Genomic DNA, 24,352 nt, shown 5'->3' with positions numbered 1-24,352 from the left:
AAGATTCAGGTCAACAAATTGAAATTTATTATGAGCCTCCCACAGGGGCGGGGTCCACTGACAGAACTCCAGTTCAGAAGAAAGCTCTTTACCTCTAATGAGAACCCATGGCAATTCTAATGGATGCCCTTATAAAATAATATTTAATGACCTGGTGTCAGCTGGAGACCATCCGCTGATGTCTGATCCATCTCATTAAGACCTGAATGTACAAGTGTGCATCTGTATCATTGATTGAACCAATAACTAGAGCCTTCCTGATTGAACTTTAGAATTGTCTTTATTGTAAACACTATTCATTCTGATACACAATGATGAGCTACATAAACATCTCTCTCACAAAAAAGAGGACAGAAAACAAGACTTTCTTCACTGTCACATACAAACCTGCTTATCCAAAGAGTAGTATACACAAACAATGATTGCACATGAGTGCAAAATACATTTACGGATGTTTACATCAACTTCCATATGCCGGAGAAGCAGAAGCGCTATTTACAGATTTCAATGTCATTTTACCACATTTACCATAAGAGTTTTCCATTATATTACAAACACAAAAGTAAGACATTATTATGTAATATTTATCATATATACTGAAGATACTGCTCCACCCTTGTACTCCACGCTGATTGTACGTCTTACCTTAGAATAATTACATTAACAATGTTGACAGAATACAATTAATAGACAGTGCAGTGAGCAGCAGTACTTAAACTGAGATCTGTAGATGCAGAAGCTACTGTCTGAGGACCATATTTGTGTTATTTTTCTCCCTCTTTGTTTTGGTTCTCCCATGGCACTGGATCATTTTCATCCACATTATATCCAGTCTCCCTCTCGTGCCAGAACTGCTCCAGATCAGGCAAGACGATCCCATCTTTAAGGCTCTCCGTGTCTACTTCTCTCTCTCCTCCTTGCTCCGGCTGGGGCTGAGCCTCTCTGCTGGGACCCTGGCTGGAGCTTGATCGATTGTTCCTCTCCCCTCGCAGCTGGAACGAAGTCTCTGGTCTGGGGCGAGGCGACTGTAGACAAGTAGGGTTGTGAGGTCCGGGTTTTTTATTCGCAGGAGGATTTTTGCGCAAGGTGAGGCGCCTCCAGAGCCCCCTGTAGCCCTCTTTGAATTCCTCAGAGAGGGAGAGGACGATTAGAGGGTTCACCAGGGATAGGGAGAAGGTGAGCAGCTGAGCAGAGAGGGTCAAAAGAGGGGGAAGAGATGAAATGAGAGGCTTAGCTCCGTCAATTTCCTTTTCTGCTATGTGACGCTCCCAAACCCACTCCACCCACTGTGGAAGCCAGAGAATAGCCATGGCCACTGTCAGGCTGAACAGCATCAAGGTAAGCTTCCTGGACCTTATCTGTGTGCGCAGGTTCTGAGACTTACTGGAGCGCCTCTGGCACTGACTGTAAGCCCTCCAGAAATATATCAGGGCAAAGCTGAGGGGTGCACAGTAGACTCCCAGGGGGTATGCGTTGACGTACACAGCCATGAAGTCCCGGGCTTCAGGGGGAACCACCATCACACACACCTGTCCTCGAGCTTCTCCCTGCAGCGTGGCAAACAGCCAGTGAGGTATGGTGATGGAACAAGCGGACAGCCAGATGAAGAAGAACACCACAAGGATGGAGCCCAGGTGGATGCTCACCTGCTTGTTGGGGTTGGACACGTACTGGTAGCAGGCTTTGGCCATGATGGCCACTGTGAAGCTCTTGGCTGCCATGCAGGACTGGAGGAACCAGTCGGAAGTCTTGCAGACAACCCAGCCCAGAGTCCAGGAGGCTTTCGAGTAGAACGCAGCCCTGAAAGGCACCGCAAACAGCAGTACCAGCCCATCGGCAAACATCAGGTTGAAGACCATCGAGTTAATGAGAGATAGTTTGCCCCTGTGAGCGCTGGAGAACAAGATGACCATCGCCGTGAGGTTACAAGCCACACCCAAGAAACAGATGACTCCTAGAATGGCTGGCATCAGGACCCTCAGCTCCCCGGGGTCCAGGTGTGGGTACAAGCCGCGCTCATTGAATGACCACTTGTCTATAGAGCTGTTCACAAGTGTTGCATTGTTTCCACTTAACTTATCCATCTTGACCAAAAAGATGGAGAGATGATTGGAGAAGAAACAATAGGAAATGTTAAAGCCTGCCTGGAGAAGAAGGAAAAAATGCTAAAAAGAACAATTTAATACTTTAAGCAATACTACCAGTCTGAATCTAAACCTGATTGAATAATTGCATCAGAGAGAACTATCGATTGACGATCAATAATCACAGTGGAGCTCCTGTCTGTCCCAGGGTTTATCCTGAGACGCAATGATGCAGCTTCTGCTGCTTCTGCCGCTGGTTATAAAGATGCAGTTTGATTGACAGCTGCTGTCCCCAGCTGACGAAATATGCGTCGACTACAGCCTCACAGGGCCAATTAGAAAAACTCTGCATAATGTGCCCAGTTGGAAACAGGAATGTATGGGATATATAATTTACAGTGTTCTTATTCTAATACTTGACTGCTGATGTTTTTGATTTAGACCAATGGCCTTTTAAAATGAGTATAAATTCATGGTTTATAACATCTGAAGCATCCACCAGTCATATAGATGGATTCGGTCAATTGTGTTTATTATTCGTTGAATTTCTGCTCCAATAATGGTAAAATACATGATATGAATTACCCTGAATAATCTCAAAATTTCAGAAAAATTGGGAATTTGGCTATTCATTTGAAATCAACCTCCAACTGTGTCTAGTGGAGGAAAAGCATGTTTCATCCACACGAGGGCCCCCTTGCACAACAAGCAGCAATGAATTATTTGAACTACATTCAGCAGCATAAACAGAGGAGGTCCAGGGCTTTCATCTTGCACATCTTTATTCTTTTTTATTTAAAGAAAGTCCAGTAAGCATAAAGACTGCATGGTAATTAATTGCATTTCATTACATTCTGAGCTATAAAAGTTTTTTTTTTTTTCAATTAGAAGTGTCACAAAGGAGGTTGTTTAGAAGACATAACTGTTTAAAGGAATCACACTTAATAATTCCCTGATTTCACAGAGTTCATTTAGACCTTTGACTGCTTTCCTTTATGGGAGTTGGCTTTTAAAAACTAATCTGAGACAAATGAGGATCTCTTGATTGATCAGAGCCTAGTGCTGAAAAACACCTGCTACTGTTCCACGTTACCCATCTTTAACAAGAGGAGGAACGTGGACAGGCACTGAAGCAATCTTAAATCCAACATTTTTAAACTATCCAAATATTTTACTTGCATTGTGCTTCAGATGATCTGTAGCTGTTCAAAATGTCTATATGCAGGCTGTCAGGTCCATCAGATTAAGATCCAACGCATGCAAAAAGAGCTACACTAGCATTATGTTACTCCAAGAACTTTAACAAATCATCATAAAAAGTTGACAGTTCTACAATCTGCAGATCATTTTCAGTACAATCCAAATAAGGTAAAAACGTGGTGCTGTTGTTTTTTTCAAACAGGGCTTTTGCAAAACAAATCTTTATTGTGTCTTTGTCGTGTCTTTTGCAAACGGTTGACATCTGACTGACTGCAATGTGATAAGAGCAACAATAACTTTGTACATATCACAGCGTCCTGCCCTGAAGAACAAGCATGACTACATCGTTTCTAGCTCTGTTTTCCACTTGGGAACTCTGTGGAGCTATTTTGTTTGTTTTTTTTATGGAGAAAAGAGAGAAAAAAAAATCCTAAATTAACATTTCATTTGAAACATTCACACTCCTGCCTTGAACTCACTCCCCACCCCCCTCCCACTGCCACTACATCAACCCCCCCACATACCAAAAGAAGGCACCACAGCTTCTAAACAGACTCATTGACCGAGCGAAGGACTCAATAAAACAACAGCATTAAATAAAACCATTGACACAGCCTGTAAGGGCTTCATTCACATTACAGACTACAGCAGTCTCAACAGGGAGACACAGAATTGGTACTAGAAAGACTGACCATGTTGTGTCCAAAGCAGAGAGAACTCTCGGTTTCTGGGGTCAGAGATGAACAACCTTGCTCTCTTTTCTAAGAATTCTGCAGCAGGTTGCGCTGTCCGCCACAGCTAGAGGCCGCAGGGTTGTTCACATGCACTGCAGCATGAGCGTATTGAAAGAGAGGGGGCACTGTTGCTACATGACAATGAGCCACCATCATGTAAGCTAGTTTTCTGTCTGTGTGCTCTACTAAAAGTTCAGCGTAACCCCTTCCACCAGGGTCCCTCAGGAGGGCTGCTACATCACGTTATTCATGCAGCAATCCCCTTGTTGCACAGGATTCACTTCTCCAGGTGTCCACATGGCTAAATAAATTAAATAAGAAGTCAAATTCAAGAACGAAAGTCCATTCTCAAATTCGAGAAATCTTTTTTTTTTTCTAACGCTGTATCCAGATTGTATCAAATTCCCAAAATAAAACAGCTTCCACATTTCAGTCCCTGGATACCGATCTCTGCAAATCTTCGGCAAAATTCAAGACTGGCAGCAACAAGTCATAGGGAGAAGAGGGGAAGGATGTAGATTAGGGCTCCATCTTTCTCTTCCTCCAACCCTAGCTCTCCCTGCAGCCCCCTCATGTGTAGGGGTTGAGGGGTCAGCAGAGGCAGATCGCCCCTTTAGTTGACCTTGTCTTGAAAGATGTACAGGTTGTTGGTGGCCGCTACAGCGATGATGTTCTCATGGGGGTGCCACGTAGTGTGGAGGATCTTCTTGCTGAAGTCAAGGCTGTCTACACTGATCTCATCCTTACGTCGCTTCCCACCCACACACACCTGGAGGTGAAGAGTAGACAAAAAGAGGCGTTAATATTTGAGTGTGCAAACATTAACAGATTTCAGGGATGTTAAAGCTGCATTGTTAAGATCAGTTTATAGAATATATAGTTGTTTCATTAGCAGTTGCTGATTTACACACCATGGAGAGCAAAATAACCATTCATTGGGATTCATGTTCCTGGCCAACCAAAATTAACACCCAAATTAACTCTACTTTTAGCACATGTTCTCTGACCTCTGATGCAAAGTGTTTTATTTTTATATTATTAATCATACACCAAGTTCACCAGCTTTGCCAAGTTTGTCTGTATGCCGTTTGTTGCTCACAGAAACTACGTAAACACAACAAATACGTGAAAATGTTCATGATCTGTGTTTTACCTTGCGAGGCTTGAGAATGGCTCTGGGTTTGCTGTTCTCCCTGGACGCCTCCAGTGTGACGTCACGTTTAGTGTTCCGGTCGAACATTCTGAAGAAGTTGTTGTAGGAGCCGGTCATAATGACACTGAAGAGGAGAAGAGACATTGCATTTATTATTGAGATAAACTAATAGATGGATCGATGGATGGATAAGAAATGAATCGTACCTGTCTGATCCATTCCAGACGCACTCAAACTTGTCAAAGATGCAGTCATTCTCATACAAAGAGCAAAGTTTACCTCGTAAATAGTCATGAACCTGAAAAAGAATAAAAACATGAACGTCTTGGTGGATTATGATCACACTTTTCCTTGACCTAAGTTCCTCACATCGCCATAAACTGCTCTACCATATGCTCTACTTTCAATAATCCCTTTCAGAGCTGGTGACCCATGCTAAGACCCTAGCTAGCAGGTGGAGGCAATGCTGGAATTGAAAGGGGAATCCCTTGAGCCCGGCTGATGGCGTTATCAATCATGACCTGCCCTAAGATGGCTTCCCCTGATCAGACAGTGTGGATCTGACCCCAGTGACCACACAGTGGGAGGTTTTGCCCTTCAGGTTGCATCAGCACCGCCACTATCTGTCTTTTAACCGACAGTCAGCTCAATAAGCCCGCCTGGGGTAATCGCTGAAGTTGACATGGTTACAGATTGGCAGGGGGACACTGAAACAGGATTATGTTGAGTGATTAGCCTGAAATCAATAAGTTTTGATTTGATCTCAACCTTATTCAGGGTTTAGTCAACGCCATCTAACCAGCAGGCTCATAAAAGCAAGATGAAAGCTTACCTGGTACGTCTCTAGTGGTTTGTTCTCCATTTGAAGGTCCCACACTTTGACAGTGAGGTAGTCCCTTGTCATCAGGTAGCGGCCGTTGTGGCTAAACTTCACGTCAGAAATGGACGAGATGATTTCAGAGAAAAAGGAGCGAGTGGAGGGATCCTCAGGCTCCTCAAAGTCTAGGAGAGAAAAACAACAACAGTTATCTTCTGCTGCTGAAAAAAAGATGCTATTCCTCCTGCAGGTCTTTTAATCATTCACAGGGAGAAAAAGAACGAAACTGATTTTGTTTGGGTGGTGGGGGCTGTCATTAACAAACAATAACAGCCACAACAATGCCTTGGTACAGGGTTTGCCACAGCAGCTGCATCTCTTCATGGTATTATTTCTGTGTGTGTTTAGGGAGAGACTTGTGGGTCAGCATGCTGGGTAAATATTGGTTATGATTCATATTGATTCTGGCAGCTGCTGATCTGTGTGCAGGCCAACACGCTGGGGATAAAAGCCAGGCATTCCATCGTTAGCTGTCAAGTTATTGTTCCTCCTCCTCTTTTCCTCCCACCCTTCCTCCCCTCTCTACTCTCCATCTCTCCAAAAAATGCCCCCCTCCTCCTCAGCTGAGGCCTGGAGAATAGCCTCTGTGATGTGTCAATGGGAAGTCTAACAAGGGATGCGGCACCAAAGATGAAAAATGGGGGGATGAGGAAGGGATCAGAAAAACAAATCAATGTCAAAGTGCTGGGCCCATTTCGGCCCCACTGGATTGGTGTGTGTGTGTCAGTGAATAAGCTTAGGGTGTGTGCAATATGTGCATGTATATATGCATGTATATGTGCGTCCCTGCCCTCCCTCCCTGTCCCACTGCAGGGGTGTATAATAGGGTCCCTGGGGAGTGGGCATGGGGGCTGCTGGGTCTCCCTCTCTGTGTCCTGGGGCTCTGCGCTTTGGTAAACCTCCCCTATACATCTAACCATCCTCAATCTGACAGATACCAGCAGCAGTCCAGATTTACAGGTATGGGAGGGGATACAGTATGATTGCGTTTTTTATGTACGAGGTTCAGGAAGTATTGTGTATGTGAGTGTGTGTCAAGGGACGGAATGTGTGTGTGTGCATGCGTGGGAGGGAAATATCGCTCTGAGCCATACACTGTTCATGCAGTGAGACAGTATGACCTGTCCCAAGGCTAAAGAGAACACCTGCCTGCTCTGTGAGTGTGTCTGTGTGTGAGCATCCGTCAAGTGATGACATGTATATATCAATATGAAACAGCACTAAATGCCACAACTTAAAATGTACACCTAAATGCAAACTTTTGGGGCATATATCATACCTATTCCGTCCTAAAATAAATGATCATGTTAAATTCTACAGGCCACGTTAGTGCATGAATGAACGCATCAATATGTCTGAGGAAATGACTGGCATTATCGAACAACAAGGTGTGTCCATGAGGGACTAATGCGATTGCTCTTAAGCTATCGATTTTGCATTCAAAATGTCAATGTATTCATTATTCATTTGGCCAACGCGAATGCATGTGCTGTTAGGCTTTAGAGAAGGCCGTTCATTGTTTGAGACACACAATGAGAATTATTGATGGGTTATCAACCCCTACATATAAAGCGGGGGGAACACCACACAAAGGCCGAGCTGAAGCGAATACATTCAATGTGAATTGGGAAAATTGTGTCTTGATTTCCCACCTCTGTCGTTTTGTGTTTTTATTATTTATTTAAAAACTTAGATTAAAAACGTTTTCTTTTTCTATCCTTCCATTCTGCTTGAAGCTACCATACTCACAATAATACAAAACATTTTGTATGATATTGATATCTTGTGTCGTTTCTATGAATTTAGAGATTTTGATATCCAAGATCTTAATGTTTTTAAACTGAATAATTACACTTGATTGTTTAAAGGGGGGAGAAACTGTTTTATAATTATTAAAGGGATACATTGATTCATTTTAATTCAATACAATGCGACCAGTTATCCAAGCAAGGGGAATTGTATGCAGAAGCTTGCTTGAGAGAAGGCTTTGAAGCAACAGTAGAGGCGTTACATTTAAATAATGCATATCAGTTAAAGGAATAAAGAAATTATAAAGGAAAAATCCCCCAATGCCTTGAGTTTTACTGACTTTTTTTGGTGGCTAATGAGGCACCATGTAACTTAAACAATGCTTGATGCTTGGTATAAAAAATATAATATTTTCACTTGAAAAAAAATCTATAAAGAGATGTGTTGGCTCTTTGTCGTCTCCCTGCTTGTACTCACATTTGCAATGTTTGTCGCAGAGCGCCGCCTCTCTCATGTCACAGAGGCGTATCGAGCCCTTGCTGCTGCTGTAGGCAAAGGTGTGACACTGCTGGGGATGAAACTCTGCAGAGGTGATCACCTCTGTCAGCTCCTCCATGTTGGCTGGCTTTATGTCCACAATGTCTGAGAGATAGGTGCTTAGGAACAAACATTAAGACAGCTTTTGCTAACATTCAGACCAGACTGTGAAGGCCAAACTCTATCTGTGACTACTGTTTTGAAGTCAGGCCCCCAAAAAATGACACATTTCCTTTTATATCTCCCACATTTTAGTTCCTACGAAGACCAGAGGAAGAGGATACTGAAGCTGCGATCGGTGATCTCCAGGTTCCACAGGTTCACCCTGAGGTCGTCGGTGGAGATGTATGTCTGAAGGTCGGAGTTGACAGAGATGGAGTTGATGTGGTACGTATGAGCATTGCTGAATACTCGCCTGGCCGTAGCCTCCACCATCAAGTCCATAGGCTGCAGCACTGGCACCTATGGGTGAAGAAAGGTCAGTTAATACAGTGAAACTGGTAAAAATGCGTGATGGGTTTTGATTCCTTTTTCTATGTCCTTTCATTCCTGAAAGCTTTTCAGATAAGAAACAAGGACAAGCGAGTGCATCTCTGCTTCCCAGACCTGTGTGTGTGTGTGTGTGTGTGTGTGTGTGTGTGTGTGTGTGTGTGTGTGTGTGTGTGTGTGTGTGTGTGTGTGTGTGTGTGTGTGTGTGTGTGTGTGTGTGTGTGTGTGTGTGTGTGTGTGTGTGTGTGTGTGCGCGCGCGCGCCATAACTAGATGACTTCAGGGATTGAAATGACATTTACTCCTTAGAATATTAATGAAACAGAGACAGTGACTGAGGGGCTCAGGGGCTGTTTGATATCTGTTTTCTACACGGCTACTGTGGGATCACTCACACAGCCCCCCCTTCTCTCTTTCTCATGTTAGTGCTGAAGAAGTCACTCCTGTTTTTTTTGTTTGTGTGTGAGAGAAGGCGAAGAAAGAGGGAAAGAGGTAAAAAGAGAGATGACCGGAGGGCCTCGCTACGCCCTGCTGAGGAATGATAACTGAACTCTGCCGAATTAAGACAAGCTCAAACACACACACACAGACACACACACTCTCTCTCACATATGCAGTGCTGCTCGGTCTTCAAAGACAGCCAGCACCAGTCTGCATGCAGCCCCCCGTTGGCCAGATAAAACCCAGACAAAGAGAGTAGGGAGGGGAGCAAGAGAGGAGAACAAATCGACTACTTCTTCCCTTTTCCTCCCGTCTGTTTCTGGCACTGACAGAGAGACATGGCAGCCCAGCAGGCCACTGTATCTCCATGGGTGTCACTTCATTTTCATGTCTTTCACCGGCCGTCCAGAGAGACACTGACTGTATTAACCCATAACCCCCAACACTGACAGTTACACGGTTCAGCATGCTCTTGCACCTTCATAATGACCTAATATATTCTCTTCCTTATAGAATGCAACGGAAAAAATAATCTTAGAAATCTATTGACAACAGAATTTTTAAGCAGTTTACTTGTTAAAGCAGTTAAAATGTGTTTTCCCAAATACTGAATCATAGACTTTTCATGATACAATAAAGAGCATTTATCCTCATAATTAAGGCTACATTTCGGAATGATTTTTGGAAATCCCCCCCCCCCCAATGCGCAGATTTCACAGCGTCTAAACAGGATTGCCACAGGCCCGGCCTGTCCTCCAGGTTGCTATGATCCCCTGGCCAGCCAGACAAAGAAGGACAGACACGCTGAACACAGCACTAATCTACTATGGCAGACACACACACACACACAGACACAGACACACACACACACACACACACACAAACATACACACACACACACACACACACACACACACACACACACACACAAACACACACACACTCACACATTTCATGTACACACACACTGTCCTATGTGCCTGCCTGCTTTGTGTGGAAATGAAAGAGGTAGTGGAGTGATAAGAATGAGAGGGAGAGGGGAGTGAGGGGGAGAAAGAGAGGATGATCCCTTCACGGTTTTCACCTCAGTGCTCATATCGATCACTCATTCCTACTTTCTGCTACCATTCCAAGTTTAAAAAGGTCCAACGATTGTGTTTGCCGGTGATATAAATCATTCGAACGTGATGATTCTTTACAGGGAAAAATGTGGCAACTTTGACGGATAAAGTACATGCATTTCTATCAAATAAGATTAAAGGCTATCATAGCATAATGATTGATGGTTATGTTATCAGCTGTACACATTCAGACTTTAGACATGCAAACTGAGGATAGACTTTGGTCAGAGAACATATTCGAGCATGTCCCAGAAAGGAAAAGCACAGTTTTGTTGGGAAACGGCTAGACAAAACGTAACACAATTCACCTACCAGCTTCTCCAATGTTCTCTAATGAGCACATTACATGAACGTTGTTTATATACTTTTTATACTAAAAAAGACATGTATGCTGTCACATGTTTATTTGTGAGCTTCAGATGAGCTGTTGGGTAATTACTGTATTAACATTAAAGAGGTAACAACTTCTCATCAAGAAGGCACATAAGCACATTTCCCCAATGTTAAAAATCAATATAGGTTTGGTTGTGAGGATGGTACAATAACGTTAACAAAGGTATGGTCTTGCTACGTGTAGAGGACAAAAGATAGGCTCGATAATAATAATAATATATTGTGGTGCAAGAATTTTACTCTGCTTAGGAATATTCTTAAATTCAGTGTTTTCTCTTCTGATCTAAGGATGAATTGATATTGTGGTGTATTTTGGGGATTTAAATGATCTACTTGTATTAGATATTTACAGAAATAGCTTCAGAAGGTTGTCATAATAACTTAAAGGAAATGTACTATAAATGCAGTGTTATGAGACTGTAGCTCGGAAAGTTTTGTTTGGAATTCTCTGGAATTGTCCCTGTCTTAAGATCATATTTGACTCTGAGCCAAAGGAAAGTTTAACACACCAGCAAGACAAGACCCAGAGGCGTCAACATGACTCCATGTGACATTCAGGTGTTTGGGGTGTTAGTTTCCTGTGACCCTCTTACCCGTAGCGAGGTGATTGTCGACGGGTCTCTGATCCGACCGTCGTCATCCTTCAGGTTGTAGCCCTCCGGACGCTTGTCTCTCTCGCTGATCTTCCACAGCTTCACCGTCTTGTCTAGGATGGATACATCACACAAACACGCACAGAGAGAGACACACAGGAACACAAAATACAGTCATATCACAGCTCACTACAGTGAATCTCAAATACAAGATGGATGCGGGGGGGTGGGGCGGCCAATCTGGCATGTAGCTGGGCAGCAGCCAGCGGGAATGATGAATTGCGGTTCCTGTTTACATTTTGATGTCACAGATATCAATCTACATGTGGACTAAATTTCCCTTCAGCAGTGTGCACTCCCCCTGAAAAAGCCATCTGGGCACTTCATTTCAGTCTCACACAGACACCAGTTACATCTGATCTTCTCTGGCTGGTAAGGGGGATGGCGGCAGCAGTCAGGTTGTTGCCACTTTTTAAAATATATTTAATTTCCGCTGTGAGTATTGGTGTCGGAGCAGCGAGGCCATCGCCACAGGATCCCCCACCATCTGCTCCAGCCACCTCTAGCGCTTCTGTAGCATCCATGCATGAAGCCCACAATCTGCAAGACGTCTCTCTGCTAATGTGTGTGTGCTAGCGTGCATGTATGGTGGCACATGCTTTGATATGTGTGTGTATTTGTGTATGTGTGTGTGTGTGTGTGTGTGTGGGTGTGTTGCTGGTATGGCAGCCATGCATGAAGTTCTCAATCTGAAACGCTTCTGCTGGTGGCACTTGCTCAGCCAAGCGGAAAACCAATACATTCGCACCGAGAGTCAAAAAGACATTTTCATGTGATATTAATAACGTCTCCTCATACATCAAGTGTGTATCTGACCATTATGCACAGTGAGGAATGAATCATGGCTTTACTTAAGACTGTTATTGAGTAACAAAAACACTTTGCCCACATTTAAACACACTCTCATCATGACTGATGAATGGTCTATTTAACCACTTTGCCATGCAGCTACAGTACCAGGGCCAGCTAACTGACTGACCGTTGGTGGAGAGCAGGAAGTAGGCGGCATTCTGCTGTGGAAGCCATTTGATCTTGTTGATCTTCTCCTCAATTTCCAAACTCTTCAGGTAGTCAAACTCTGGCTCGTGGCTCTGGAATGTGCTGTAAACATTGTACTCCCCTCGACGCTGGGGCTGGCTCTTACTCTGCAGGAAGAGAAACATAGTTACAGGGTGGTGCATTTGCTGTTAACTGCAGATGAGTAAATATTGATATTGGTGTAAATGTTCATTGTATTCCATTAAATCTCCTTTAAAGTATCTTCAATGTGAGATTCTCTATTGTTTTTCATGCTAGAGGCTGTAAGTTGATCTTGAGCCGTAATTAGCTAATATTTGGCTAATAATTACTAGTTTATGATCACATATCCTGCTCAACTGATTAACTTTTTATTAGCCTCTGTTTTTACTTTGTTTAATTTGAATTAGCACAGTTTGCCATTGTAAACAAAGATGGTGAACAAAGTAAACATTATACATGCTGACCATCAGCGTGTTAGCTGTTAGCATTGTTGCTGTGAGCGTATTAGCATGCTGATGTTAGCATTCAGCAAAACAACCTTGTGTCTCTGGTGTATATTCTGTGTCTATGTGTGTGTTTTTTAACATGACTTATTTCTTTTAGCACTCCATAGCAGCTACAGTGTGGCATTGTTACACTGGTACATCACTCAATTTCAATATCTGTATTTTATTATTATTCTCCCTGACATTAAACTCAAATTGTAGAGGTACTTTGCACCATTTGCACATATTTCTTTGTAATTCAGAATAAATGTAGTTGGAAATCTTGGCATCTTACCTGTGAATCAGAATACTTTTAAGTGGTTTCAAAAAATGTTTCTCCATTTAACGTAAGTTTATAATAATGGCCCTACCTAAGCTTCTTAGCGGTCAGTGCCATTTTTGTTTTGTTTTACGACATTTACTTTTGAACTTTCCAGCTAGCAATATTTTAAATACACCTTTTTCACCCAGCTAGGTATTTAAAAGCATCAATACAAGTTTAATGTTCCAAGTCTGTCAAATCCTCTCAGCGGAAGGGCAGTATAATTAGTGTAGCATTGTTGGCATTTCCTACCTCCTGCTCCCTCTGGAAGACAACCACTCTGCCTCCTTTATCCCCGGTGGCCAACAGCTCCCCCGATGAGTTAAACTCAACCGTTGAGATAATGTCAGCTGCAACACAGGAAACAGAGCAGAGAGGGGGAGAAAATGTCAGTGTGGACGGCTTGCACAAAGCTGTCAAGGTATCAGTCGGACAGAAACAAAGAGCTTTCAGTTAGATCTGGTAGAGTGACTTCTAGAAAAAAGGGAAATCTCTTGACAAACCCACAGAGGACTCTCCGGCACAGATACCCTGATTTGGTGAAATATGGGTTAGGAGAAGCCAATGATTGAGTCACTGCATGATATCAACTGATTCAGCCCCTTGTCTGACTGAATTGAGCCAATCTGTGTCATATAATTGCACTCCTGTTTTTTTAAGGACACTAATAATGCCATTCACTCTCTCCTCCCGGCTTCAAGACCCCGTGCTGCTCAGGGACTCTCTGGCTCCTTCATTAAAAAAACCTCAGACATACACCTTTAAAACCTGACCTTTTAGCACTTAATATATGACCATGCATGTTTTAACTTTCAATCTATGCAGTGCATCAACAGGGTGACAAAAAACACAGGAGCAGTACGATACAGTTGCTTCATAACTAACATTTCTCAGTGTCTTTCTGCATAGCTACAGTTTCACCTAAAGTAAATAACAGACACCTACCCTTAACCCTGTAAGGCCCCCGGTAGCTCTCAAACATCTGTCTTGATTTCGGAGAGGCTAATGGTGACTGTAATTATTATACAGCCCCAGGCTAAAAAGGCATAGCATAATGTCTGTCACACACACAAAGACACAAACACACCACAGCAGAGGCTAGCCCTCTGTTTAACAGTGACAATAATATTAAACAGAGAGAAAGAGAAAGAGAAGCTTGTTGTTTTGTACCCCCCCCCCCCCCCCGCCCTCTGTGGACCTGCTACTGGCGGAGCGTTGAACAGGAGAGGTGAATGTTGCTATGGAGACCGTTTCCATCTCTAGCGGCAGTCGGAGGGGTGTGTGTGTGTGTGTGTGTGTGTGTGTGTGTGTGTGTGTGTGTGTGTGTGTGTGTGTGTGTGTGTGTGTGTGTGTGTGTGTGTGTGTGTGTGTGTGTGTGTGTGTGTGTGTGTGTGCCAATAGCTCTCATACTTAGTTGCTGATGCTAGCTGTAATTCAGCAGACAGAGAGAGTGCTGCAATAGAGTGAAAAGCTGTTACTGCATCTGGGGGAGTGAGTGCAGTTTCAATGCAGCACACAACTTCAGACAATGGAGTCCCTGTAGACGAGCTCATCCCTGCACATAGAGCTGCTGTGCATTGTGGGAATGACTAAGCGCCATGTCTTCCAATGCATGTGTGTGTGTCTTCCCCTAGTTTCATTTAATTGTTGAAGACACCGGAGGGATTCTTGTGCCCATGTGTTGATAATGACGTGAGGTGGGGGCGCCGATCCTAATCATATTTGAATCAGAAAACTAATTAACGATTCGCAGACAAGACCCTCTCTGACCTAATTACAGCCTGGGAGTACCCCATCGACACGGCATATTGTCGGAGTGTAGACCCTCGCAAATGCAAAAAAAAAGGCCCTGTTTCTCAATCTGCATGCACAGAGATGTGAATTGCAACCCCCCAGCACACACACTCCCTTACACACAATTGTGTCTTCCAAAACACCATCAGGCCAAGGCCACCGGTGTGAATCGAATTGAATTGGCTTAGCAGTCAGCATTCTTGAATCAAAGCTTTTCTCTCTCCCTCGTTTTGTCCTCCCTGTACTTTTTTCTGTGTTTCTCCTCTCTTTTCCCCTCATCATTAACCCATTAAGTCACTGAGGAGAAACAGTAATTGATGGGTGCCGTTTAACGAGTTTACACACGGATACATCCTTCAATCATCTCACTGAATGAAGAACCATGGCAACCCAGTGAAGCGGAAACTTAGAGTAACGTGATGGAATGCTTTCCCAAATGAGTTTTTCCTCATGCAAATGAATTCAAACACGAGACAACTGCAATTTATTCAACCTCAGCTACTGATGGAACCGTGTTACAACGGCAACATACAGTGTGTTCAAACAAACATTCATTATAGAGAACAAACTGCTTTGCAGCGAAGTCACAGGTGGACGGGGCCTCTGACATGATTTCCGCGTGCACCAGGTCATATTTTTATTGCGTCAACATCAACATGTTCAAGGTGGACTTGAATTAGCATTAGACTGATCAAATGTGTACTTACACACACTGCCTCAAACACACACAGCTTCATCAGCAGACCCTAACCAGATGAAGCCCATAAATCCTGTGGCCAGCCAGGTCTGACTCAGACAGGTCAGTGCTTCTTGATGCTTCGGAGGGATGCTCGAGATAACACACATCCATCACAGGTAATAACAAAGACAAGCCTGCTGGCCTGCTTCTGTGATGTGTGTGCATAACTGTGTACGTAAGGCTGAAAAAACACAGGGCGTTATCTGTTTCTATTCACCAATATGAACCTCAATAACCCCCTTCAGCATGCAATATAGAATTGGGACGTTCCAACTGGATGGAAACATAGATATGCATTGATTCTGGAATGAAAAGCGTGCACGAGGTACCAGAAACGCAGGGCGGGGAACGGGGATATTGGATGTATTTATAGACGTCTGGCATGCACCATCCATCCCGCATAACAGAAAGGGCAGCTAAAAGAAAAAGAGGGGGGAAAGTCTGGCAAGTAAGTAGGTCAATAAAAGATTGTACAGTGAGTCGCGTCGGCGCAGACTACAGCAAAGACAAAAATAGGAGCACCCTGGCTAAACTCTAGACACATATAATCCTTTCAGGAGTGGAAAAAAACAAAAGCAAACAAACTGAGTTGATCCTGTGGTGTTGGACGTTGTGTAAGACAAACGTACACAAAATGATGCTTTGGAAAGCTAGTTGTGTAAGCGACGTGCAATAATTCCAGGTAGAGGCAGGGACATGAGCAACATGGTGTCGTGTAAATGCTTTGTTAGCAATTGATGTGGAGAGTAGAGGATTACTGCACTTGTGCTGAGCTGCCTGCGTCAATGGATCAGGACGGGGGATAACTCACGTCTGTTCTCGTACTCTCTTTCACACGACACTCTTGTTCCTTCAAATCAACAATACTTATCAATCTTCACTTTTTTTTGGAAAACACGAAACACATACACAGGTTTCGCACATTTGAACAGGCAGCTGATAACGGCTTCACTTCACACAAGCAACAATGGAGATCAATCAACATTTTGAATAAACCCTACTACCTGCTGGTCCAGTGCCCAGACGTTTAATTAAGGGTTTATTAGGCTTTATTAGCAGCACACAAAGAAACAGAGCACAATGCAGCTCTCTTCATCTCAAGAGCATGATTCTTTGTAAGATCTGGAGTGAACAAGCTAATTAACCTGGTTTGTCCAGGATCAGCCTCTTGAGAATCAGACAAAATGTGTGTGTATGTGTGTGTGTGTGTGTGTGTGTGTGTGTGTGTGTGTGTGTGTGTGTGTGTGTGTGTGTGTGTGTGTGTGTGTCTGTGTGTCTGTGTCTGTGTCTGTGTGTGTGTGTGTGTGTGTGTGTGTGTGTGTGTGTGTGTGTGTGTGTGTGTGTGTGTGTGTAGTTTCTCCCTTTTGTGCGCCTATGTATGCTAGGCTTTCTGTATCCTCACACCCCAGGGAGTAGAGGGTGAAATGGGCGAGACGTGTTACTGCTTCATTTCTCACACTTCATTAACACTTCGCCGTGGTTCACATCTGACTACAGACATGACCCCGGACAGGGCGCAACAAGAAGAAGAAGTGGTGAGAAACAGTGAAATCAGTGATCGATTCCTGCATGCTCCAACATGAACAAGAGGTATCATTTCAGATGCTTATTATTTGGTATTCTCTCAGAAATTCAAGATGCATGAGGGGGGATGGTTGGGAAGCAGGGGTGCATGGAATTATAATCCACCAAAACAAACGCTGCCTCTCTATCTGCCTGTGCTGCTCCAGTGCAATCCCTTTCATCTTCTTGTTTTCAACGCATCAAACAGTCGATGCTTGCTGTACAGACTGAAATCCTCTGTATACAGTAACCTTATCACCCAAACATGAAATATTCAGAGTGACGCTGCTTCCTCGACAGGACACAGGAATTACCTATCAAAACGTACAAATGTATCCCATTATAAAGTCCAGAAAGGTCAAACACTGCTTACCCTTCAGGCTAGCAGTGCTTTGAAAGACTCACCTATACTACATTAATCACCGTGACGCCTGAAATGAACAAGAAGCCAGTTGAGGAAAAAGGATATTTTTTAATCGTCTTAAAGTAGCAACACCACGGGTATTCTTTAATAAATTCTCATTAAATTTTCATGGAGCTGCAGACTTAATAAGAAGCTAATCAGGGGATGAAAGCAGCTGCTGAATAAGGAGTGTGACTCGCCCCAACTTCACAGCTTGCCATTAAGCGGCCGCCACCCCCACACCAGCCCTCATACACAGACACATAGACATTATCTTTCTTGCGCTCTACGTGGCGAGGCGGGGTTCAGCGTTTTGAGTGTTTCGTATTGAATAATGGATAGGACCTGGGGGTATGGTGGGGTAAGTCTTTTTTATGCCGGGGTCCTAAAGTGTGGCCCCAGGCCGTTTGCCTTGGTACAGGCAACCATAGGCGATGCTGTGCTCTCATCAGCAGCTGCAATAAAGGCTGTAAGCTGTGTGTTACAGGACTGCATCAGTATTCAGCGGGGCTAGAGGGGTCACATCACACACAAGCTTGTACTCCTATCAGACAGATATAGAAGAGGCACAGCAGAAAGAGAGAGAAAATGGGAGAAAGATGGGGCAGGGGAGAAAAGGTGGAAAGGATTACATGTCCTACCAATAGATCTTTAGGTCATTGTTCCGGTAGCTAAATTGTAAAGGACCAGAAATCAATACCAAGGCAGACATTAGGTTAGGTCCTGCCTCACAGCAAGGAAGCTATTTAAATGTTCACACCCCAAGTGATGTTGTGCTATTTGACAATTTCATCCATTATAGGAACATCCAAGGTGCATTATGAGAATTAACTGAGAGCCATGTTGTAGGAGCGTAACAGTCCATTGACTCAAAACACAGTGATATACACAGCTGCAGTGAGACACGCCATCCATTCTATCACCATTAGCAATGTGTCATCTGCAAGCGAACGGTGAATGCAAATCAGAAAGTAATGTCATTTATTTCACCAAGAAAACAACGATAGCTTAAGAAACTTTGCAATATATGCACAAAATGTGATTTAGGGGTCTCTCAATCAAAACAATAGACGGAGTTTGATGCTGTCTTCAAGAAGCGCAAGATTATCAGAGTTTGTAATTGTAGTCTACTTCCCCCGTTAGGATTAAATATATATTTAATTCAGGAGGTTTTTACCTGGAGCTGAGTTATCCAAGGATGCCCCCTTTTGCACTGTTGGCTTTCCTTTTTATTTAATATCTAGATGTTGCCTTTTATCTGCACTCTACCTTTGCTGCTGTAATGGCCTAAATGTGCACATTGGAAAAATAAAGGATTTCAGATTTGTTTCTGTTTTCTGAAACAAACACACTGAGTAAAACTGATAACAACATGTAATAAAGCAGTTTTTGCTTGAAAATGTGTATTTCTCCTTCACGGGTTGGACAACATAGGATGGAGTGGCTGCAAGCTAACTGCTAGCATTGACGTAGCTTGTTTCTCTGCTACTTTAAGGTACATACTGTACTTCCAATGGATTATTTATTTATGACAATGTATGACTTCTGGATGTCAACATGCTGGTACATGTGGAAAGGGGATACTACGCCCTTACAGGCAATCACATGAACCAGATTGTTACCTTGTTTGAATTAAGGATCTCTTTAGGTTCGAATAGTGTTGCATTTGGTATAATGGAGGTACACAACTCAACGAAATATGTAACATGGGTCCTGTCTAATTTTAAACATTTTAATGCAGAAATATATCTTTATGCTTTAAATAATTTAAATTAACAAATATGAAAGACCAGTACAGCTTTACTCACAGCTTGTGCACATTACGTAGTCGACACAGGGGGTCAATGTATCCGCCTACAGACCCACTGAGGCGTGGGATTGGTGCAAACCAAAGGTCAGCGCGGGTGACATCATGAAAATGTGACATCATTTTAGTGTCCTGCTGCTGTGGACAAGCGTGGCCTGAGGGGAATCCCTACCAGCTCGCCGACACTCATCAGAGACCTGGGTATGTATGTGTGAGTATGTGCGTCTGTGTGGTCTGAATGGGCCATGCCTGATGGAACATGTGAAATTTTGTGAATTTATGAGAACGGGCGATAGACCCAGACACCGGTCTGTATGATCTTTGGCTTCAGACTGACTTCATACCACTTAGGAGACAAGGAGTGAGCAAGTGAATGGGCGCACACACGCACACACACACACACACACACACACACACACACACACACACACACACACTCATTCATGGTATATGAGGTGTGACGATCAGTCATAAATTACTGCAATAAAATATAACAAAAGTAGACGTTTGTTGTTTGAAAACCACAGATGGGCCACAGACCAGACAGCGCTTTGCTTTAAAAAGACAGGTTTTACACCCTGGGTAACTCTTACCCACGTTCCCCTGATCAAATAAAAGAAACAGATCCAAACAGAAAGAAGCTGAAGAGGAAGATCCCCTACTGTTTTTCCTCTCAGCGCACACATCAAACAAAGATATCCATCACACCCACACTCCCACCCCCACTTCCCTACTCCTCGCTGTAAACCAGTGACTGTGTGTTTAGCATTGACAGGGAATCATCTGTAGGAGCAGAAGCGGAGTAAATGATGATGATCGGCCATGTTGAAATGAAGGGGGAAAGAACGCATTGATGAAAGCAGCAGGAAAAACTGTGAGAATGAGACCCTCTGCTTTATGAGCTTTGACTTTGTCTCTCCTCCAACCTGCACTGGCATCTGTAACCTGAGCTGATGGCAAATGGAAGAAGCTCTTGTGGCTAGGACCCTCCCTGCAGCCAAACACACCCTCCACCAACCCATACAGCCCTAATACCCCTTTATGTATTTCATTCTATCAAATTCTGAAAATAATGTCTACTATTTTGTTGTTCAATTACAGGATGCTCCTTCAAATTCTAAATTAAAATGTTTATTTTATAAATGTTCTATTTTAAACCTTGTTGTAAATGGGGGTTGCAATGTGTATGGTACTACAGGGACTATCATTAAACTGACTTCAACCTGAACTATAAAGACCATTCAATGCACTAATATATAAAGAAATAATATAATCTCTATACAATGCGACGTAATCAATTATTTTTAAAGAACTGAATTATTAAAGAGAACAAAATAGACATCCACATAGCAGCAAATTGACATCTTGTATTAATATGTGGTAAAGTTAAGTATTGATGTGTAATTTCCATATATTTAGAGGCAATGTATCACTATATTACAGCATTGCAGGATAGCAGTTAAGATTTGCAATTATTATCTTACTGATATCACCACACCAGTTAACTTTCATCACCGATATGAATAATAAAATTAAGTGAATGTGGACCGAGGTGGTAATAAGAATAATGAAAGCGTTTCCCATTTAAATCAATAGTTAATGTTGATCAATGATCTAAGCAGCTTGTGGGTTAGAAGGGGAGCTGATTGGTGGAACATAAGGGAACTATTTCCCATCAATTAGATAACAGGCTGATCATTGATGGGCTGATTTATGGTCAATGAGAAGGAAACACACGCACATTTAGGCTAAAGACTAGAAAAGCTATTGTTTACAGACCCAATTATGATCATGTACCGCTTTGCATGTGTGTTTGATAGAGCAATCCACAAAACCCTAACCCTCTAAAAGTGAACATTGAATGAAAAAAAAAAAAAACCGATCAATTCAATCATTTTAAATTGCATTACATGTTTACTTCATACACTCCAGACTATACAGCTTTACGGGAGGCTTTATTCCATTGCTTCCCATGGTCCAAACAGATTAAAACCCTGATTCCCCTCGGTCAGGATGATCATCTTAAAACAGCAGGCATGATGGGAAGCCACCTCATCATATCGTGCTCACCTACAAGCTCCATGTTTATTACAAATGACTGGAATATTCCTTTAATTCCCCTATAGCAGCTTATAGGGTGTTGGGGTGATTAAATGCTCTTTAAATCGCATTTACACACTTTGTGGGCCAACACTATCACTATAAAGCCTGATATGATATATTTATTTCATCACTTAGGCCATTTATATTTTCTTAATAGTTATTTTTTCGGATTTCTTTCAGATTCCCATGCAGTGACTTGTTTTGCTGTGACATTTGCATCCCTCTAGCTACAGCCTCAGGTTATTTCCTCTGCAAGTAAAACAGCTTAAATAAGATTATTTTTTTTCTCTCTCTCTCTCATCGGTTTAAAATACCTTCGGTTGCATAGTTGTGGTCGCGAAGGAAGCTGTTGTTGATTTTCCGGGTGTCACTCTCTTCCTCCATTGATAAATCGGCTGTTTCGGGATCCTGAACGAGGCAGACCTGCTCCCATCATGCCCGGTACCGTCAGCAGGCGGGCAGTGGGACCAGCGGGGGGCCTGTCATGGCTCCAGATCTCCGGTGTAATCAACACAATCACGATCAAATACCTCTGATGATGGTGGTGGTAGCGGCAGTGGTGACGATGTACGGGCAGGTCCTGTCCACACCTCAGGGTGCATCCAACCGCGACGCAATGACAGTGCCGATTCCAACAGTGGATTAAATACCTTAATTATATTAGCGCGTTAGATCCTCCGCTTCAGACACGTATGCCTCTCCAGAAAATAAAATAAAATATGTCAATTTCTCCACAGATCGCCTGTAGAGCTGGTATAAAAAAAATATGAAATGTCTTGTTGAAGGTGCAGCAGCGCACTCCGTAAACCTCTTGTGGAGGATTTGAGTTTAGACAGGCGAGATTTGCCCCCTCCCAGTGCCAGCGGGGCGGGCGGGATTATGCGTCAACAAGCTTGCTCCGATCACTTCTCCGTTTCCATGTCAGTCTCTCAGCTTCTACAGTTGCACCTTTCTCCTTTCCGTATCCAAAACCCTGCAGGGTCTCCTCTCTCATTCATTCACTGGCCGCTCAGCTGACTCACTGTGCCGGATGGCGCAGAGCAGAGCAGTGCTGTAGATACCCAACGAGGTGGGCCCCTCCCATGCTGCCTGACGGCTGGCTCTTTAAAAACCACAAGCAGCCAATGTAAAGCTCACTGGAAGCACCACCACAGAGGAAGCGTTCATATTCTGATGACCATCTACAATGTGTGTGCATGTAAATCCAACAGTTTCCTTATGGTCTGGTAGCAGGTTGCCTTACACCCTGCACTGCTTCGCCATCCATCCCTCCATGCATGCCTGCCTGCTGCAGAGGCATCTATACACTCAAATCAGATTGAGCATACTTTATGTGCTTGCTCAAGTGCAGCTATTCACCAGAGAGGACAACAGATGCTTTATAAGACGTGTTAAATGCTATAGGAAGCGCATGACAGGCTACATTTTGGTCCATACACTTGAGAAATGGGCGTGAAGTTCAGTTTCAGAGAAATAGGGGCTGAGAAGGACACAAAAGGAGCGTGAGGGAGAGAGACAGCGATGAGTCAAGTAAGAGAGAAGACCGGAGAGCCACAGAGAGGGCAGAAGAAAATGAAAAATCCCAGACGCTGATTAATTAGATTAGTAGGGCCGCCGCCTGCACCTTCTTCTGGTCAAACTATGAGCTTTGATGTGTGTGTGTGTGTGTGTGTGTGTGTCACAGATGTGTGGCAGCAGTGCATCCCTGCCTTTATCTACTCACTTTACCCTAAATCTCTCAAGCTCCACAAAGGGACTGGGTATCTCCCCTGCACGAGCCTCCACACACACACACACACACACACACACACACACACACACACACACACACACACACACACACACACACACACACACACACACACACACACACACACACACACACAGCAGCGGCAATAAAGAGATTGCGGAGCCCCCTCTCGTAAATGCATTAGCTCTCTAATCCATGGGACCATTTGCACATCCAATCGTCTGCTCCTGTACTAATGGGTATCTGGCTGTGAGGGTGGCAGGCTGCTCGTGGCAGGAAAACAGGGCCTTGCTACACATGCTATTTAACACCCCATCACCCTCAAACCTCCATCTCACCATCAGAATACATTACAGGACGTTATCCATGCAGGGGGATAATGAAGGTTGCCGGAGCGTCTGTGAGGGCCCGTGGTTCACATGCCTTTGTATTTACAGTCCTCTGCTCCCTTAATGAAATCTGCAGAGAAACTCTGTCATCCTTGACCCTCTCAGATCTGACTGAGTGGTCAGCGGTGCTTCCCGTCTCTATCAATATTTAAACAGGCTCCATGAGGACAAAAGACACACACATTGTTCCTCTTCCACAAAAGACTTACGGCTAAGTTACAGCCGAGCAGCAAGACGGGATGAAATTGAAATGCTATCGGTGAAACAATGGGTTTAGTAGAATGAACCCACATGGATGAGAGGTTCAGGTTTGTCAGATTTTGTTGAGAGGCGAGGAGGGGGGGTTACGAGGAGAGACAGACAGATGAAGGGCAGGGTTGGCAGTTAAAGGCACCGAGATATTTGACTGTATAATGAGGGTATAAGTGGTGAATGCTGCTCGGAGCCAGAGCCTGGATCAATGCTGCCGCTCTAATAACATTCAGCATTTTGCTCCTTGCCTCTCCAATTCTCAGTGCATATATGCCAATCCCCCCCCCCCCCCCAT

The 24,352-nt window shown here is 43.6% G+C and overlaps 2 protein-coding genes across 4 annotated transcripts in view; both read right to left on the bottom strand.

The window, feature by feature from the left end:
• Positions 1-432: 432 nt before the first annotated feature.
• Positions 433-2,182, bottom strand: gpr151 (G protein-coupled receptor 151). The gene has a single exon (XM_063876920.1). It carries the CDS (start codon positions 2,082-2,084, stop codon positions 765-767), a length of 1,320 nt encoding a protein of 439 aa, XP_063732990.1. The 5' UTR covers positions 2,085-2,182; the 3' UTR covers positions 433-764.
• Positions 2,183-2,848: 666 nt separating this feature from the next.
• The window catches only part of ppp2r2ba (protein phosphatase 2, regulatory subunit B, beta a), a 40,677-nt gene continuing 19,173 nt past the window's right edge, over positions 2,849-24,352 (bottom strand). The window contains exons 1-10 of one of the 3 annotated variants that reach the window (XM_063876918.1): positions 21,981-22,720; positions 13,510-13,607; positions 12,410-12,575; positions 11,371-11,483; positions 8,619-8,796; positions 8,275-8,439; positions 6,004-6,173; positions 5,378-5,469; positions 5,172-5,295; positions 2,849-4,787 (exon numbers count right to left, since the gene is read on the bottom strand). In XM_063876918.1, the coding sequence (XP_063732988.1) occupies positions 4,632-4,787; positions 5,172-5,295; positions 5,378-5,469; positions 6,004-6,173; positions 8,275-8,439; positions 8,619-8,796; positions 11,371-11,483; positions 12,410-12,575; positions 13,510-13,607; positions 21,981-22,050 (1,332 nt within the window). In that variant the 5' untranslated portion in view covers positions 22,051-22,720 and the 3' untranslated portion in view covers positions 2,849-4,631. Of the gene's footprint in view, positions 4,788-5,171; positions 5,296-5,377; positions 5,470-6,003; positions 6,174-8,274; positions 8,440-8,618; positions 8,797-11,370; positions 11,484-12,409; positions 12,576-13,509; positions 13,608-14,202; positions 14,357-21,980; positions 22,721-24,352 lie in introns of those variants that run through there. The other 2 variants (XM_063876919.1, XM_063876917.1) reach the window with 2 other exon arrangements.

This window comes from Eleginops maclovinus, chromosome 23, assembly GCF_036324505.1.
Source record: "Eleginops maclovinus isolate JMC-PN-2008 ecotype Puerto Natales chromosome 23, JC_Emac_rtc_rv5, whole genome shotgun sequence".
Lineage (NCBI taxonomy): Eukaryota > Metazoa > Chordata > Actinopteri > Perciformes > Eleginopidae > Eleginops > Eleginops maclovinus.
Note: the sequence above shows the minus strand (reverse complement) of the source record. Positions and strands in the feature narration are given on the sequence as shown.

Excerpts from the sequence above, each read along its gene's own strand:
- gpr151 (XM_063876920.1), bottom strand. The coding sequence starts at position 2,084 with ATGGATAAGTTAAGTGGAAACAATGCAACACTTGTGAACAGCTCTATA.